We start from the raw sequence: 19794 nt of genomic DNA, 5'->3' as shown, positions 1-19794 counted from the left end.
AATCTGCCCAGATAAAGAAAGACTTACAAGAAAAGGACTTGTCTGTGTTGTCCTTCAAATTAGCCTCCAATTTGGGAGACAATATGAAAGACAGAGGATGAGAAATAAGTGTTAGTTTACCATTTTTTACAGACACAAATAGAGAATAAAAATTGGTAGCGTGCTTAACACCCATTCCCGAGACCTAAAAACCCCACCTCTGAAGCAGAATCAATCAATGCAGAGAGAGAGAGTGAGGAAGAAGTGCTAGAAGATGTCCCGAAGCATGAAGTCTAACCCTTAGACTGAAGACAAGGAAAATCCCAACTCAGCATGTACACAGGAGGGAGTGTTACTGAAGAGTTATATACAAGAAACCATAATTATGAGAAAATTCTGTATCGGCAATGCTTGAATTGTGAAAAGCATCCTTTAAACAAGAAATAAAAGAATCCCTCATAACCTGGCTTATTAGGCTTTTGAGGTCATGGGATATGAGAATGAATGGCATGAGTCTGAGTATGAAAGGCCTGAAGACACTGAGTAATTACTCGCACACCCTTGAGACAATGCAGTGAACTTGTCCCCAGTGAACCAGCTCCAATATGTGGTTATAGCTAGATGGGTCCCCATGAATATCAGGGACTAGAAGACAAGACAGGAATAAGTTTATTACTGAGGAAACTGGGGGTGAGGGAGACAACATCCTGTGCTTGTTCACCAAGCCTAATGGGTTTGGGTTTGCTGACGAGCTAAGAAAGAGATTAATTCCCAAGGGGCTCTGTTACTTTACTTAGGCACAGGTGAGGCATTATCATGGTGAGGTAGAAGACATTCTAGTAGATCTGAACAACTTAAATTTTTAAATTGGGAATTACACAAAGGTGTGTGTCCAGGACAACCCAATATCCAGTGTGATGAATTGCTGAAAAGTCAGAGTCCCTCAGGTAAATATTAACAGAAGCTGCGTGTCATGGAGGGAACCTTGGGAAAGCTTTAAGGCCAAAGCAGCAGTTCACCAAAGGCATGAGAGAGGGAATGGAAGACAGAGTGGTACCGTTAAAAGAGATTTGTCTTAGAAGTAGGCAATTATTGCCTCCTCCAGAGTATTCTGTGTACATTTCTCCCCATGAGAAAATATACTGGGTGTGGAAATTGTAACACTGTGGTGGTTTGAATACGTTTGTCCCAGAGAGTGGCACTATTAGGGGGTGTGGCCTTGTTGGAGAAAGTGTACCACTGTAGGGGTGGGCTTTGAGACCTTCCTCCCAGCTTCTTAGAAGCCAGTCTGCTCCTGACTTCCTTTGGAGCAAGATATAGAACTCTCAGCCCCTCTAATGCCATTCCTGCCTGGATGCTGCTGTGCTTCCTGCCTTAATGATAATGGACTGAACTTCTGATCTGTAAGCTAAACCCAATTAAATGTTGTCCTTTATAAGAGTTGCCTTGGGTTGGGGATTTAGCTCAGTGGTAAAGCGCTTGCCTAGCAAGCTCAAGGCCCTGGGTTCGGTCCCCAGCTCCGAAAAAAAAAAAGAAAGAAAAAAAAAGAGTTGCCTTGATCGTGGTGTCTCTTCACAGCAATGGGAACCTTAACTAAAACAACCCAGCCCATGGGTTGTCTCCTTCAGCAGCCATGGGTGACAGATTGATAGCAGCCATGGTTCTGCCTTGAGCAACAGATAAGGGTACAACCATAACCCGGGTGAGCCAAGCACTGCAAGGCAGCCCAGAGGAAACCGTCTAACATGGAGAGATGCATAGTGGCCACACAGCAGTGCCCCACATGAGAAAGCAACACAGCTTACGGAGAATGTGTGGGTTAAAGAAGGCTAAATAGGGCCATGCCTACTATCCATTCTGCTCTGCCCGACATCGCTCTTTTTATAAAACAATTGATACAAGTTGTAAGACCTTTTCATGCTTTTCTAAAGGATCGCTCTACTTTTGAAAAGTGTAAGTCTAGCTGCGAAATCCGAAGACCAATTGGCACTTGCTTAAAGTGGACATCGGTAAGTCTCAAGACATCTTACCCTCGATAAAAAGGTTTCATTACATAATGCCCTCGAGTGTCTTGAATGGGTTACAAACTTGGAAGCACATCTAAAAGAAAAGTGAAAACAGATGTTGAAGATTCTGAGTAGAAAAGGCCACTCAGAATCCATAGGTTATTAAATGAAAACCCTGGTGCCAGAAATGTTACCTCCTGTCCCAGTTACTTCTCTGTTGCTATGATACACTCTGACCAAAGGCAATTTGGTAGAGGAAAGGGTATGTTTTGTCTTATCTGTCCTGGTCACAGTCTATCACTGGGAAAAGTCAAGGCAGGAACTCAATACAGGAACTACAGAGAAATGCTGATAGCCAGCTCGCCCTATGGCTGACTCTCAGGCTTATACTTGGCTGGTTTTCTTAGCTCAGACCACCTTACATCCTCTAGTGATCAAGACAATCCCTCATAGACAAGCCCACAGACCGCCTGACTCTTTGCAGGATTTGAAGCTATGTGAAGTTGGAAGTTACATGTAAGAATGGCTTAGAGCTATAAACTGTTGGCTAGGAGGTAGTTTCCTAAATTCAGCCACCTCAGGAATGAATTCCTTGCTGGCCAGAACAAAACTGAGTTGTATGCCCAGGCCTCGGAACCTAACTCCTATCCTCCTTCTTCCGATGTTTCAGGTTTGTGTGCTCACCAGTAAAGGATGTGAAGAGGGAAGGTGCTGTTATCCCGTTAGCCAAACTAAAGCACACAAGTCATCATGTGTTGCCTGTGTACAGCGTGCCCACTCCTTTTTCCTCTTATCATTCTAAAATTCCAGGTCAGAGTCCAGGAGGGGACCTGACTGCAAGGGCTGACTCAAAGACCCTGAAATCAGGAGACCTGGATAAGGTCCAGTCATCAACGTTAACTTCCTTGCTTAACCCCTTATTTCAAAATATGACTGGTCAATGCAACAGCCCATCCCAATTCCCTTTGCTTTCTGTTCCCATTCTATAAAAATGTTCTGCGATCCCCCTTCAGAGAAGATTCCCAGAGAGTAAGGCCCTATTTTGGTTTTAGGATATTGAAAATTCAAGCTGCAACTAAGATGGATGGCCCTTCTATATTGCCTGGCTTTAGATTTCTGGGAAGTCCTATGCAAAAGGTTCAGAGGGAACTGTCACCAAAACCCTTGTTCAGATATGGACTCTTCATATACACCTCCCGCATGTCGTGCAAAGTGTGGCATAACTGTTGAAGGTTCAATGACTGCTTTCTGATTTGACCTAAGGCTATCACCAGCGAAGAGAAATCATGTTTGTAATAAATTAAGGCAAGGATCTGTGGCTGGAGAGCTGATAGGCCCCTGTGCTGTTGTTTAGTTCAATGGCTATAGCATGCCTGTCAAATTGCCTTCTACGTGTTTGTATTTAAACCCACAGATTACTGTTATTATCAGGTTTGACCTAGGAGGGAAACTTATTTTGTTGCTATGTGATAGACACTGTGTGACTCACACTTGGTCTACCTGCAAGAGACTGTCTCTGTGCATAAGGACTCAATGTTCAGTCGTAAATGGAAGAAAACTCTAACATATCTACAGCACCCCCACCAAAGCCCAGGGAATACCAGGAAATGTGGAAGAAACGTTGTTAGAAATGAAGGAAACCAAAGAACATATTAAGAGGGAAATATGACCTCTGAATTGTAACATTAACTGCCGTTGGGAGTAGGAAAGGTTGGGAGAGGCTAATAAGACCCAAGAGACTCGGGGAAGGAGTAGCAAGGCCTCGCCCAGCGGTCATGTAAACAATAAACAATCTTTAGAGAAAGAAAAGACTCTTGTGGGTGGAACTGCCTACAAGTCCCACAGAGAGCTCCAGACAGGCAGTTTCCATGAGTTCTAACCCATGCTGGGCTGGGCTTTCAGTGACACAACTGCCTTTGAGTCACACATGTTTCTTTAACCCTTCATCTATGCCATCTGTAGTAACCTCAGGGACTTGTTTGTAAAGTGAGACTTGGGTGAATTGATTCTTCAATCTGTCATCAATGCTAGATTGAACAGAATTTGTTCATGTCTCCCCAGGAAAAAAGTCGAACAACACTATCATAACCAATGTGCACATTGATCTTGAGAGGTACTAGAATACATAAGAGGTGGACACTTAACTGGGCTGAACCTCATAATGCAGCTTCTGTAGGCTTTACCCATGAAGGGGTGGCACTTTCTAGTGATGTATCAGCTTTATCACCATTGTAAGTGACTACCTCTTTACCCCCATCTACCTATAATCTCAGTAAACACATTGGCTCACCAAGCTGGACTTGGATAGACCATTCTTTGGATAGGTCATAGATTCATCTCTCCTGAGGAAACGTAAACAGGACTTTGCGGCAGGCTGGCCCCCTCTGTTCTCTCTCATCTACTTACTGCCCATGAGATAAGCAGGTTTGTCCCACCACACACTTTTTCCACAGTCTACCCCCCTTATCATAGGCCCAAAACAATGGGATGGAGCAATTACAGCCTGAAACATTAAAAACTGAGAGCCATAAGTCTTTTCTCTTCATAAGTTTGTTTGTGTCACAAAAAGCTGCCTGATGCAGACGTGAATAGGTTTCCTTCTCATAATATACAAAGTTTTTAGTCAATAAGGAAAGTTGTAAAATGTGAACAAGAGATTTACTGGAAGCAAACAAAATACCTGAATATATAATATTCTCAATCTCACACACTATAAAACTGAAAAATGCAAATAAGACCTCATCACCCTTCATCTGATTGGCAGAAACACCACGTTGCCTTCTGCTTCCCACAGTGGGGAAGAGGGAAGCTGCAACCATCAGACCTGACACAAAATGGTAAAATGATGTACTGTCTAAAGGAGATGAGCATCTCGCCTGTTCACTGATAGAAATAAATAATGAAAAGTAAAGAAAAAGTGTAATCCCTCCCAACAGATGCCATTTGCATATGTGTGTATGCATGTATGTATGTGTGTATGTATATATGAGGTATGTATGTATGTATGTATGTATGTATGTATGTATGTATGTATGTATGAATGTATATATATGTAACTGTGGGCTTTTCTACTCATGATCCAGTTCCCTAATAACAACACAGAGGTTCATTATTAGTTCAAAAATGACTAGGCCATAAGCTAGGCTTGTTCCTACCAACTCATAACATATTTAGTCTGTGTCTGCCACATGGCTAGTTACCTCTCCTCAGTTTCATATGTCCAACTTCCTCTGAGTCAGGGCAGGGAACCTTGCCCTCTGACTATCTCCCAGAGTTCCCCCCCATCCCTGTCTCTGCCAGATGTCCCACCTTTTAATCGTGCTCAGCTTATTGACTATAAGATTTTTATTGGCAGGTGATGTTCCCACACAGCACACAAAACATTATCTCTGCATGCATGTGTGTGTGTGTGTCTGTGTGTGTGTGTATTTGCAAATACTATTTAAATTAATCATTAATAAATGATATTCTGAGTTCTATACAGAGCTTTTAAAGCAGAGTTAGGAGCTTCCAATCGGTATTACAGTTTGAGCAAGTTGTGGTAAATCCTTGCCCAGACTTCTTCCTCGTGAATTACCAAAGAGGAAAAGCTTCCAACCACAGGCAAAGGGAGCAACTGCATAGACTACAGAAGCAGAGAGAGCCACACCCTGCAGACATCTAACCTCTGCCGTAAGTGATCTTGGCTCATACAGTTTGAAGTGGCTAAAGGGAGGCATCTAAGAGAGAAAGGACAGAGCCTTGAGCTAAGACAGGAGCCAATGAGTGATTCCTTCATGAAAGCAAATTAAGAGATATCAAGATATTGGTCACTACCCATGTGGCCCTCACAGAAAGCACACATATGGCTCCTAGATTTTTCACTTGGAACAGTGACTGGAGATGGAACTCTGTATAAGACATGAAGGAGGCAGTTGTTCCCTTCAAGAATCAAGAAGGCTTGATTTTTAAAGCAGAACTTCTGGTTTGACTCCAGGAAGTAGCAGACATGTGACCCTGGCAAGATTACTAAATTCTGCTTGATCCAGCTTCCTCATCTCTAAAATATAAATAACAACCAGACTTAGTTCCGGAATTACTTTCTTAGTGCTCAGAACCAGATACACAACATAAATGTTCTGTGAGTGGTAGGTGAACCATAGTATTCTTATTTCAAGGTATAGGGATATTTGCGCATGTTTAAAATTGCCTGTGATGACTGCATGTGCTTACACTCATCCCCAAGGCAGCAGACACTGTCCCTGCATGGGTAAAGCTGCCAGTGCTCTCAGAAGCTAAAGTGCATTGGCTGGACTTCGTTCCGGCTCAGTTAGGGTAATGAACAGTAGAGCAACACAGTCAACACATACTTTGTATAAAGGACTCCTTCCTTTTTGCTACTTCCTATGTCCAAAGCAGGAAGCCCCAATATTTGCTTAAACAAAGACTCTGCTTTAAATGGCTTATTTAAGATGATTAAACACCACGAAATGTCATCACACCCATGATCTTCTCAGGCTTTTATACAGTGTCTTGATTTTACCCCCCAAACTTCTACTCAAACACTTTCTCTTCACTATTTGGTGGCATGTGTTCTCTCTCCTTTGACATCAGAACAGTCGAAACTAATATTTAGGCACCAATTCTGACGTGGATCTGGCTTTTATTTCATATACTATAGTTTCCTAACCATTACACTTCCAGAAGAAAGCAAAGGCCAAAAGGCTTTGGAGTGTGGTATAATTACTTTATAGTACTTTTATAATGATCATAGGTTGTGTGTGAATTGTGTGTGTGTGTTCTCTTTGGTTGAATAGCAAATGAAACTTAGGTCAGAATGAGATTTACTTGAGGGTTTCAGATTTAAAATATAGAACACTAAATCATAGATTTGCCTTTCATTTGCTATAGGTAGTTCTGTGTCTATCAGTGACAAGCTTCGAGATCACTGTGTTGAAAGACAGTTCTCCGTGGGCATCTCTGCACAGCACACCAAGCTCGCTCTTTGGGTTCATGTTCTGTCTTATGTTTTTGCCTGTGTAGTAGTGAGGATATTCTAAGGTTTTTCACCCAACACAGGCAGGTGCTGTCATGAAGCTGTCCTTCAGACCCTGGGCAGCACTGATTGTCACACTTGTTGGCGTGGTAAACTGCTCTGGAAGATACAAATGCATCTTACTCTGCAATGTAGGGGATGTTTGCATCCTTGCCAGAATACTAAAATCGCACATCCTTCTAAGGCAAACATTAGTCAGGTTTGCTAGGAGCCAGTGGGAAGACTGGAGATTCCGAGGTTAGGGTTCCATATGAGAGACTAACACTCTCCAGAAACATTCTCCAGAACACTGCTATGTTACCGCACAGAGATACAAGGAGGCATGAAGTGGATAACAGTGGCTCTATCCTAAGTGCGAAATTCACATGTGTCAGTCCCAAGGGTTTCATGACTTCACTAGCATCAGTCGTTCTGCAGTGGGCTAATTTGTCAGTTTGCAAGTAAGCTGTCAGAATACATATTGTTTCCATGCCTCCGTTCTCCTACATGCAATATAGAGAAGGGAGCTTACTTCACAGCCTTCATATACTGATTAAGCTTACAAATGAGATAATCCATACATAATACATAACCTATCTATAACTCAGAGCTAGACTCAAACACTGTCCAGGGTAGCAATTCCAAGTGGCTGTTGGCTGCCTCTCCACTCCATTAAACGCTGGCTTAGTCTTCACTATACACTCTGCATCACTGACATGGGAGACCATTCTCTGGGTCAACAGTTTGTCCCCTAGACAGTGACTAGGCTAGTGCTTTCTCTACTTTTTCTGTTTTGCTTTTAAAACAGAGGGTCATGTTCCCTAGACTGGACTTGAAATCACTCTATAGTCTTCCATCTATGTTTCCGCTCCTGTTTCCTTCCTTCTAGCTAGACGCACAGACAGAAAAGGTACTCACCAAAAGGAGGATGTTTTTTACAAGCGTTCTAAGACTTGTAAGTCTTAAATCCTCTCCCAATTACTATTTAACAATATGATAACTTAAAGTACAACTTCGTAGACACTCCAGTTGCTGAAGTTTCCTTTGAGGCCTTACAACACTATCGGTCTTAGATCACCACAGGGGATTGGATAAACTTACCTGTAACAAAAAATCAAAGAGAGCCATCTTGGACCACTCGTGGTGATGGACTTCAGTGCAGCCCCATTCAGGTCTGGGAACCCGGCCGTTCAGCCAGCACTTCTGTTTTAGCAACTGCTGATAAGTTCCCCAGGTGATCTTAACAGAAGAATGGCTAACATTGCTTGAAGGTACTAGAGATGAGTCCCAGAGAATGATAGGTCGAGGCCGGCCATCTACAAAATCAGAAAAGCAAACAGTTCACTCAGCAGGCTGCCCTAGTAAGTAGGCAAATGTCCTTGGGAAGGTCACTCAACTAATTCATGCCCTCTCTCACCTGTCGGCTGTGGGACAGAACCAAATCCCATGGTCCCTGTGTCTTTACAAGCTTTAAGACTGTTAAAAATCTTATAAAACGGAAAGTTACTGTAGACAGTGAAAGAAAATTTAACAAGATTTATGGATGTGGCAAGAACAGGCTACTAACTACTACTCAAGCATCTTCTCATTTAGTATGGCTTTATTCCACATCTAAAAAGCAGCCGCCACAAGAAAGGAAATAATCCAGACATTTATAATTGTCTATTCAAGGTCTGAGCAGAGCGGTCTCTGTTTGTAATAACAGCTGTCTGATTTTCTGAGGCTACATCAGGATGCCGGGGGGTGGGGCGAATTTTTAGAAGTCACAAATTTCAACAAGAAAATGGATGTTTCACATCAATTTTTGGAGTCTGCAAGGAAGGAAAGCAGGAGAAAGAAGTGTTTTTGTTTCTGTTTTTCTTTTCTGATAGAAGTGTGCAAGCACAATAGTGCTCTTGGGAAAGGGTCACTCACTCACACATAGCCTTATAAGGTGTCTTTAAGCAAATGTCACTTCAACTGCATGTGCATAGATGATACATTTTTTAAAATGTCAGTAAAGTTGTTTGGATCTTAGTCACTGGACAGAAATGCAATTTCTATCACTGCTAGACTGAATAAAGTATAATACATTCCTGTGGAATCCTCATCAACAGAAAAGATCACAATGGAATCTATTGAACAATATTTCAGACTTAAACCAGAACTATCATTTACAAGCTCCCATTTCATCCACGTAAAGTCCCAGAGATGGTGATGATCAGGGTTGCTTGTAATTCAAAAGTCAGTAAAGTGCTCTTGAAGAAAACAACTCAATTATAAGCATCTAGAAAGCCCCCTTAACTCGTTCTGAACAAGCCTGAACAACAGAGCCCTCAGGAATTCTGATGGGAGTGTCTAGACATGCCAGGAATTTCTAAAAGCCCTTTGAAACAGCCTGGGATGTTTGAAATCTCCAACTTTCCTCACCTAGCTAGAAACTCAAACCCCGTTGTTTGAAACTTGTAGTGCTCTTACCTGCAGGAAACTGTCAGCTGCTTGACACATTCGGAAGCTGGTGGCATACCGACAGTTTAAACACATTAACTCAACCATTCAATTGCTCTCATCCCAGCCTGTTCCAAAGGGTAGAGCATGTGGAAGGTCTCTACACATCAGCACGTACACCACAGTCACTGACACACAATTAAGAGAAAGAAAGAACCTCGAACTGACCCAAAAGATCATCAGTTTTCCATTCCTTTCCTCCTTCCCATTTCCTTTTTACTGATTGGGGTTCCTAAGACCTAATTCTATTCTAAAACAGCAGAGCTAGACAATCTTGTATATGCCAAGTACTATGCTGATAGATGTCGGAGAGATAAAAATCCATGTACGATTGATCATGTGAGGAAGACAAGCTGGACCCATGTGACCAAATATGAGTAGATAATGTCATGCAGCCTTCCGAGACAAGCACATGGGACATCTGTACTTCGAGAGGCTGTGAACCAGTGTCCCCCACCCTGTGACTCACCAACATCGCTTCTCATCTCAGAACAAGGCAGTGTTCAAAAGTAACTAAAGCCTAATACTGCATATCCACAGGACAGTCACTGCAAGATCAGGCAGGCAACTGTTTCATCTGCACCCAAGCCCTAGAAGGAGCAAGAAGCGGTCTACAGAAGTCAGAGAAACCTTGCTTCTCTCCAAATCTTAAAGAGCATCCATACCTTACTGTAAAATTAAAGAAAAAGAAGTCTCTTCATTTTAGGCAATGAAGAAAATTATGGATGAGAATGTATAAGGAAGGAAAAAACCAGTTGTCAGCAAACCACAACAATCAGTTGTTTTGTTTTCTGAAGTTTTCCTGCCCTCTTCACTCTTATCTGAATAAATAAATAGCTTTAAAATTTTAGGAAGAGAATGTGGCTAACTTAGAAGCTGAAGCTGAAGCTTAGACTATGGAACCCAACAGAGTTTTTGCTCTCTAATCTGACTTCCTTGCTTTGTGACATTAGACAAGTGACAAGTCTCTGAAAATGTTCCTCCTCCTCCTCCCCCTCCTCCTTCTCCCCCTCCCCCTCCCCCTCCCCCTCCTCCTCCTCCTCCTCCTCCCCCTCCTCCTCTGGGTCACAGGGGTGATGATGTATCTTTGTAAACTGACTTCACGATTATTAAATAAGACTTTGTATAAAGAAAAAATGTCTTCCTCAAACTTTTATCACTTCTATCTAGTGCAAACATTCAGAATTCCCTTCCTCAAGGTTTTTGAGCATATTCAGCATATAATTGCTAACTGTAGCCACACCACTGTTGTAAGATCAGCATGTTGGATAGGTTTGCCCTGATTTGCACATTATACAGTGTGCCTGTAACTCACTAACAGGTAAAATTTTTACGTTGACATATGAAATGAAAGAAAAAATAAAGCAAGTAAATAAAACCCCTCATCCTAGTGTTTAGCATAAATGCATAATCAAGAATGACTTTATAGCAGCTGTTTTTACATATGCACCTCCTACAGTCTTCACCCAACAACCATTTCTGCTTACTGAGCAACTACTATATGCCAGGTAGTGTTTTGGAGCCTAAAGCTAAATTATAAACAAGTAGGTGCCAACTTTTTGCTCTAGGGAAGCATACATTTTCACAGGATAAGGAACCAAAAATTATACAAGGGAAAAAATAAAAATATGTGGATTCTCATAATTGTTTTATTAGACATTATAGTACGGATGTTTATTTTACAATTAAATATTTGAGTAGCACTGATGTAATTGTTCTGCAGTGATGTAATGTAGCCCAGTGGTCTGCGTACCATGCAAATAGCAGCGAGTAAACATTTGCAGTTTGTCAGTCATGTGATCTTCGCCACAGTCATTCTACAATGTGCTTGGCTCAGTGTCACAGTGGCACACTATAAAGTGACAATTGGTCATGACTAAGCCAACACAGCTTTTTTGTAAACATTAAAGTGTGAATCCACATTATTTCCGATTGTCAGAGTAATATTATCAACCTTTTCATTATATTTTTCAGCCGTGTGAAATTGCAGACATCAGTTTATGAAAGCAAAAATCTTTGGCCACAAGTCGTAAGCCCATGGATTGATCAGTCTCTCTATAAATCATCAGATTCTTTGATAGTTTGTTGCTTTTTCCTGTTGTTAATTTGTTTACTTGTTTGTTGGTTTGAAACCAACATGGTCACACCATATAACCATGGTTGACCTGGAATCTGCTGTGTAGACCCAGCTGGCCTCAAACTCCCAGAGATCACCTGCTCCTGCTTCCCAGGTGCTGGAATTAAAAGTGTGCGCCACCACGACTCGTGGTTTCTTCCCATCACCCAGCTGCAGAGCTCCAGCTGTAGCCACAGCTGGACTTGAACCTGCGTTCCTCCCGTCTCTGCTCCATGGGCACTGAGATTACAGGCACATGCACAGTCATTTCATATTCCTTCTATCCCGATAGCTAATAAATCATTTCTCAAACTGTCAAAGGTGGGTTCAGCAAACTGGCACAATAAATTATTCTCCATGGCCATCCATGTCTCCCGAGTAGAACATAAAGACATGCCTTTCAGGGAAAGGGATTCCCAGAGAACAGAGAAAGCCAGAGATCTGAGCTCCCCGGTTGGTGAGTAGAGGAGCACAGGCCTCTTGTTTTTCCACAGCCAAGAATGTGGGACCCAGTGGGCAATAATATCTGTCGGCGTAGCTGCAGATCCCGGCACAGTAAGCGCCACTGAGGGGAGAATTCCACATTATATAAAATACAGGAGTAAAGGAGCGTTGATAGATCATAAGGGATGATGGGAAGATGGTCTCTGGAAACAGGAGCCTGGTTAAAGGCATTCACCCTGAAGGGTTTTTTAAATGAGCAGTGTTCACCTCCTTCCATTCATATTTGTCAAAATGATGCAGTGCTGTGCTCTCTGGAGAAATCTTAATGGTGAAGAGATAAAATTCTAACTGTCAGAGTGGTGGGAAGCAGCCTTTAACAGATGTGTGGATGTCCATGTGAATTAAAGGTTACACAGCTGTCTTAAGAAGGAAACTTGCCAGTAAAAACTCCTCTCTTCCAATATCTGAATATCTCCTCAGAATTTTGATGTTCTCTTTAGTCATTTTTGACTCAACAGCACAAAGAAGACATTCTCTGGGGAAGATGGACATGAAAATTAGCCAAAAATGTATGCTTTACACAATCTCCTTTGTCTGCATGTATTAAATGCCCTTCACTTTAAACACTGGCTAACTGGTTTCGCTACACTATAGGGGCAGGCCAAGCATGCTGGTAGAGTGTGAATGTCTGCCTGTATTTATCAGCAGACAAAAATAAGCAAAAGTGTTCTAAACTGTGAATCAAAAGTCCTTTCTATCGAATGGGCCAAGTTCCAAGACTCCTTGTGAATGGGACTGAAAGGAAGTTAGAGTTCAGCATCGGGCCTTTCACTAAACACAATTCTACAGATCCTTGAAAGAAAGCACGGGCCAGTCAAAACCAGTGGAGCATCTTCATTGCAGGAAATAAATCCCATGGGTTCCATCACAAGCATCAGCAAGTCACTGACAGAAAGCCTTATACTACAGATTGCCCACTGCTAAAAGCAATAAGGTGTTCATGCATGCTGCTCCAAGGTCTTGTAGAACGTGTCTAGGTACAAAAACTTGTTAAGTCTTATTAACTTCATTGCCTCAAAAAGGCAGGATTTGAAATATAAGTATAAATATACATATATACATATATATATATGGCATTTTGAGTTCATGGTAGCCTAGTTTATATTACTGCCTGAGCTATGTGAAAGAGACATTATCTTAATATACCAAGGAATAGGGCTTGAACACACTAGTTCTTTTGCCTAGTATTCCCAATAGCACTGCAAACAATCTCTCTCTGTCTCCCTCTCCCCCAACTCTCTCTGTGTGCATCTCTCTATGTCTCTCTCTAACTCTCAGTGTCTCTCTCTGTCTCTCTGTATCTCTCTGCCTCTCTCTTTATCTCTTCCTATCTCTTTGCATCTCTCTGTGTCTCTCTGTCTCTGTGTGTGTCTGTCCCTTTTTTCTCTGTGTGTCTCTCTCTGCATATCTCTCTGTGTGTCTCTGTCTTTCGGTGTCTGGTCTATCTCTTTCTGTGTGTTTCTGTGTCTCTTTGTGTCTCTGTCTCTAACTCTTACTCTCAGTTATAGATATATACATACAAGCAGACACACACACATACACACACACCTACCTATCTCTATTTTTCAATTTTATATTTGAGAGTAAATATAATTACATTTTCCCTTCCCTTTTCTCCCTCCAAACTCTCCTACATACACCTCCCCTCTCTTCTTCAAGTGTATGGACTCTGTTCTTTGTTATTGCATGGATATATGCATATACATATATATTCCTAATCTACATACACCCTACTCCATCAGTATAAGGATACTTGTATGTACACAATTTGACTGAAGTGACCAGGCGAAGCTTGAAGCTTGTGAGTGTGACAAGCTAACATGTATGAGAGAAGCCCAAATAGTAATGTGAGATTCATGATACCCTTGAGAGAGGAATGAGTTGGAAGGAGTTGATGAAGGCTCACATATAGTCTGGATTTTCAGTACTGTTAATTTGTCTATTCATTTAAAAGTTATTTAAAAGCATCATTTACTCTCTGGATTTATGTAGTCCTAAGTTTGCAGTAGAAGAAATATGTACAAAGCATATATATATATATATATATATATATATATACATATATATATATATATATATATATATATATATATATATATATATATATATCAGGAAGTTTCCTAGGGTTCCAGGAAAGAGCTAAAGCTTAAACATCTTAGAAGTTAGTATAGCCAAGCAAGTATACATGTACAGCAGGGACAGGAGAAGAAGTGAGTGAACAGGAACAGTGATGAACTAAATGAGATGAGCTCTGAGACATATGGTTGGAAGTCACAGGTCACTAGGAGAGGAAGCTTTGTTGAGAAGCAGCTCAGGGCTTGCTATGATAGGGTAAACAAAAAAGTCACACAGTATTGCTTCTATCCTGAAGCCACCACTGTGTCTTCAGGACCAGAGGCGAGACCTAACACTCTAGGTAAGATACTAACCTACCCAAGATGCATAGAGAAAACTTTCTCAACTTGCAAGACTGTGTAAATCCAATGAAACAAACCCCAGTTCTGGCAAGTCTAACAAGGAACAAATCTTCCAAAGATTTTATAAAGTTTGCTTGTTTGTTTGTTTGTTCATTTTGAAGGAGAAAGGGTAGAGACAAGAGTATGTAGTTTCCATATGTGTAGATGTTACAAAACTAACCAAGTGGTGGAATTCAGGATTTGTCTTGGAAATAGATTTCTACATAAATTGAAGAACAAGGCGGCATCCTAATACATCTATTAGAATAACCATTATTAAGATTAAAGAAAAAAATCTCCTGGCAAAATCCTAGGGAAAGGAGAAATTTCAGACTCTGTTGGGGAGAAGGGAACTGATCCAGTATTGTGGCAAACTGTTTGCAGGGTCCTCAGAGTAATGAAAGGAAAGTATATGACCCTATCACCCAACTCCTAGATGCTCTGCAGGGAACTGAAATCAGGAGTCTGCACTTCCGTGGACACTAAAGCATCCTTCACCACAGCCAAGCAGTAGAGGCAACCTGCCTGACAGCCCTCATGTGCTACCACACGTGCACGATGGAATACTATTTAGTCTATCCCAGGGGAAATTCTGTCACTCAGGACATCATGAAGAAACAGGAAGTCTGAGCAAAGCAAGACAGAAAGACAAAGGCAGATACTGCAAGATCCCATACGTAGACACTGAAGTATCTAAACTCTTAGAAGAGAGTAGAACATTTGTTGCTAGAGTCTAGGAAGAATAGATAGATGACTCGAGGGCATATGATGACAAAAAGAAAAAAGAAAAGGAATGCAAAGTTTCAGTTAGATGGGACAAGAAGATTCAATGATCTCGTGACAGGGCAGATGGCTCAGTGGATAAGGCGCTTGCTGCACAAGTGTGAGGACCTGAATTCTGCATGTGCGTGCAGCTTTGGTGCTGTGAGTGAGGTAAAGGGGCAGGGGTAGGTAGAGCCAGCTAACCAATCCGAGACAATGAGCACCAGGCTCCGCGCTGTCTCGAAGGAATGCAGTGGAAAGGAACAGAGGAAGACACAGGACTTCTGGAGTGCATGGGTGAGAACACGCCCATGTTCATACATGTGAGAGAGAAACGCCTTTAAAATTTCATGATCTGTTGCACAAAATGGTGACCAAAATAATATCTCAAACTAGCTTTAAACAACAGCTAAAATGTTTTTATTATGAAGAAATACTAAGTATCTGAAGTGATAGGTTAAATTAGCCTACCATGCCACATTAAATATATTTTTCAATTAATATTATATATCTATATTGTATACATATATAATTATAACCCAAAAGTATACACAGTTACCAACTAAAAGTACAATTAAAGAGGCATTGGATGTCTAGGTAATTTAGACCACTTCTGCAAGCAAAAAAAAAAAAGTCTGTGTATTCAAATAACTACCACTCACTTCACAGTTGACCTTCTCTGGGTTGAACAGAGCTCAGTTCATCCCAGTCTTTCATTGATGTTTAACTGCTCACGTGAGTGTGTAGCCTGGGAATAGGGAAGAATGCCATGGGACTTTTCCGACATGACCCGCCCAAGCTATCCACTCCACTTTTAAAACTATCCTTTGTTCTGAACCTCTGCTCGTGGAGCAACCCTGAACACACACTCACTAAAAGTCTCTACTTCACAAATGGAAACCCCTAAATTCTTCTTGCCTCAGTGTTTATTTTAAAGTGCAGGAATCAGGGCTGAGTGTGGTAACACGTCCCATTATCCCAGCACTCAGGAGCAGAGGCAGGTGGATCTCTTGAGTTTGAGGCTAGCCTGGTCTACATACTGAGTTCCAGGACAGGGCTACGTAGAGACCTTGTCTAAAAACAAAACAAAAACAAAAACAACAACAAATAATAATAACCTGCAGAAATAAAATTGACCTCCCAGGGTGGTGGGGATATTGTAAGGGTGTCAAACTCTACAAACAACCACATTTGGGGGGGGGGGGTAAAGTCCTTCTTGCCTTTGGGTAACCTAATCTGGGGAGTCTTGGGGTTCATACAGCGAAAGGTGTCATGAGTTTCTGACAAGAGTAGCCTTGTAACACAAGCCCAACCATAACATTCTCTTCTCTAAAACCCTGTTACTCCCCATCCCCCACATGCTGAAGACAAAGCTCAGGGTCCTCACAGGATAAAGAACAAACTGCCCATCTAAGACAAACTTGTCTCCCTTCATCCCTGTAGCCCCAATCTCCAGTTCAAAACTGCTTTTCCTGGGGGCATACTGCCCTCAGAAGCCTTTCAGGCTGGCTGCCTTTCTACATGGATCACGGCTCCTGCTCTACCCACAGTGACTTCTAAGAGCTGGTTCTGGGCCAGGAAGATGGCTGAGTGGGTGAAAGTGCACACCGGATGACCTGAGTTTGAGCCTTGGATCACATTGTGAAAGAGAAACAACTGCTGGAAGTTGTCCTCCGACACACACAACTAAATGAACGTTAAAAACAACTGGGACACATGAATGATTTGTTTCATAATCCCCCAATGTCCTTGTATAACTAGTGTGTTCCAAGACATGGATAATGGACTCAGAACAAAAATGCAGCTGTTGTGAGACCCCAGTAATCCTTACTTTCAAGGCCATCCCTGAAAACGAATGAGAAGGATTAGGGAGAAACTTGAGAAACAGAGCTGAAAAATGTACAAAGCTTTCTGTGCCCTCATTCTCTCCAACTAGCACTTGACTCTCACACATCCATGATGCTATAGAACTCAGGAGCAAGAGAGGTGGGGTGGAAACCCTTACACATACACGCACACCTTCTGACCTCAGGCCACTGATATGAGACCGGAAGCATCGGGGCTATACTTGAGAGAGACAGAACAATTAGGCTGTTGAAAGCAGGCTACATTCTGAATGGCTGAGGAATGGGGATACAATGCTGGAGGCCCTCCTGTGGCATGACTGATCACAGAGGTAGCAAGGCAGCAGGATGATGAGGATCAGGCTACCGAAGTCCCCCAACTCACATCTGTATCAGTTTCACTATCCATCATGTTATCTTTTGAGCTTCAGTTTCTCCACAGAAAATCTGTACCACAAGGTAATCATGCTTATGATACTCTTACAGGACTTAACAAGCTTGCGAAAGGAAAGTGTTCTACATTCCAAAAATTAAAAAACAATATCCATCCCCAGCTACAGAACTTGCTTTGAATTAATTGTGGTTGCCCATTTACTTATCTCAAGTAAAATTAGAGAAACTATGACAATCTAAAAAGCATACCACAGGATGCTAAATCAGCTTAGAAACTAAATGAAAACAAAAGGCCACATTTATAAGTATACAGTACGCCCTACTACAAATATTTAAATATATATACATATGTATATATATATATATATATGAGAGAGAGAGAGAAGAGAAGAGAAGAGAAGAGAAGAGAAGAGAGGAGAGGAGAGGAGAGGAGAGGAGAGGAGAGGAGAGGAGAGGAGAAGAGAAGAGAAGAGAAGAGAAGAGAAGAGAAGAGAAGAGAAGAGAAGAGAAGAGAAAGGGGGAGGGGTCAATTTTAGTGACAAGGCCAGGTTAAATATTATTATAAATATCATTATTCTAATCATCATTGTTATCATTGCTATGCTCATAAAAAATAAAAATCAGTAAGGTATTGAATCTGGAATCAAACCCAGGCAAAGCATACTGCCAGTATACATGCTCAGTTACACAGATTTGAATTGAATGGCTATTACATAGGGAAGTCCTACTCCCTGCCCCAGTTCTGGGACAGTGCTTCACAGACAAATTCAATGCCCATAGACTAAGCTCATTACAGCCAAACTGTGCAGAAGTCACGAGCATTGACCCTTAGTTAAGGTAAGAAAGGTTGCCTGGTCCTACTGAACTGTGCAGTCCTTCCATCAACCCAGAGCTGCAGAGTCCATAGAGACATCATGGCCTTAAGCTCAAGAGAATGTTTCATGAAGCCTGCAATCAATAGCAGTAAGACTCGATGATGTCAGGTCCACAAGGATAGCTCCCCTGGGCTATGTTGTACAGGGTTGTAGCCCCAAGGACTAGAAGAGTGACTAGTAAAAAGTGGGTGTTCAATAAACGTTTGTTAAAGGAATGACAATAAATAAAATCCTAGCAGAGGGGTAGATTTGCATGGAGTTGAGGAACATGTTTACAGTGTGAATCCCGTGTAACAACCACTTCTTGTCGCTTCTGTCCTAGCCCAGAGTGAGATCAGGGGAGAAATTCCAGATGCATAGCAGAAGGTTGCCAGGTCTCCAGTGTGTCTGGGAAGGTATGTAGTGGGCAAACAAGAGGACACTGCAGCCAGTCGGTGATGCTTGGGAGGGAAGCTCAGGAAACTTTTGTCCCTAAATGAATGCAAGTATTGAGCTGGCCAGCTCAACTGGATTGCTAAAGAAATAGCCTTGGGGCTGTTCTGATAAAGAATAGAATGTGCTTTTGAGCAGAAATTTCAACAATAAACCATGACTATACAGTCCTAAGTAAATGTTTTAAGAAAGTTTGCAGACATGTCAAGGGTTTGTAGGGATCAGAACCAGTGTGATTTCAAATTGTTCTGAGGCGTTCTCAGAGCTCCAAAGAAATGGATTGCACCATCCCTACCTGATCCCTGAAACAACAGGAAAAGCAAAGCTGCCATAGTCTTCCGCCCTGGCAGATACACCAGCAGCTCGGGCTCCCAAGACTTCCTCAGGAAAGTAGAAAAGACAGGGGGTGGGGGAAAGCACACAATCTATTTCCCCTGCTCTGTAATAAGAAGAGGCAATGCAAGTTGAGACACAGTGAGCGACTTGGGATCCACAATGAATTTAAATGGAAGTTTGTGGGGTGCCTGTAGTTTGTCATCTAAGCAGCTCGCTGCACAGAATTCTTGGAACTAGTCTACCTTAATTCAGTATGACAGCTCCATGGCAATAAAACAGCATCCTAAAAATAAAGCATACATAATGCATCTTCCATGCTGGGTATGAAAAATAGCAAGATGCTTAAATGCTACCCAAACAGTGTTCCCGAGACCCATTCACAGAAATGTGCAGCCCAGAGGAGAGCTTTGGCAAAGTTCCTAATTCACAGGTCAGATGGCACTGGGTTTCCATTTCATTCATCTATCACCTATCCATCCGTCTGTCTGTCTGTCTTCTAGTCTCTCTATTCACTCGTTCACTCACTCATTCATTCATCTATTCATTTGTTTATATTGGGGGAGAACAAATGCATGCCAGTGTTCTTGTTG

The 19794-nt window shown here is 41.9% G+C and overlaps 1 protein-coding gene across 2 annotated transcripts in view; it reads right to left on the bottom strand.

Annotated features, from left to right (window-relative positions):
- Positions 1–19794, bottom strand: part of Gask1b (golgi associated kinase 1B) — a 64869-nt gene that overhangs the window by 35899 nt on the left and 9176 nt on the right. For both annotated transcript variants that reach the window (XM_006232514.5, NM_199105.2), the window contains one exon: positions 8101–8315. In XM_006232514.5, the coding sequence (XP_006232576.1) occupies positions 8101–8315 (215 nt within the window). The remainder of the gene's footprint in view (positions 1–8100; positions 8316–19794) is intronic.

The sequence above is a fragment of the Rattus norvegicus genome, chromosome 2 (assembly GCF_036323735.1).
Source record: "Rattus norvegicus strain BN/NHsdMcwi chromosome 2, GRCr8, whole genome shotgun sequence".
In the NCBI taxonomy this organism is placed as follows: Eukaryota; Metazoa; Chordata; class Mammalia; order Rodentia; family Muridae; genus Rattus; species Rattus norvegicus.
This window is presented reverse-complemented; position numbering and strand designations above follow the sequence as displayed.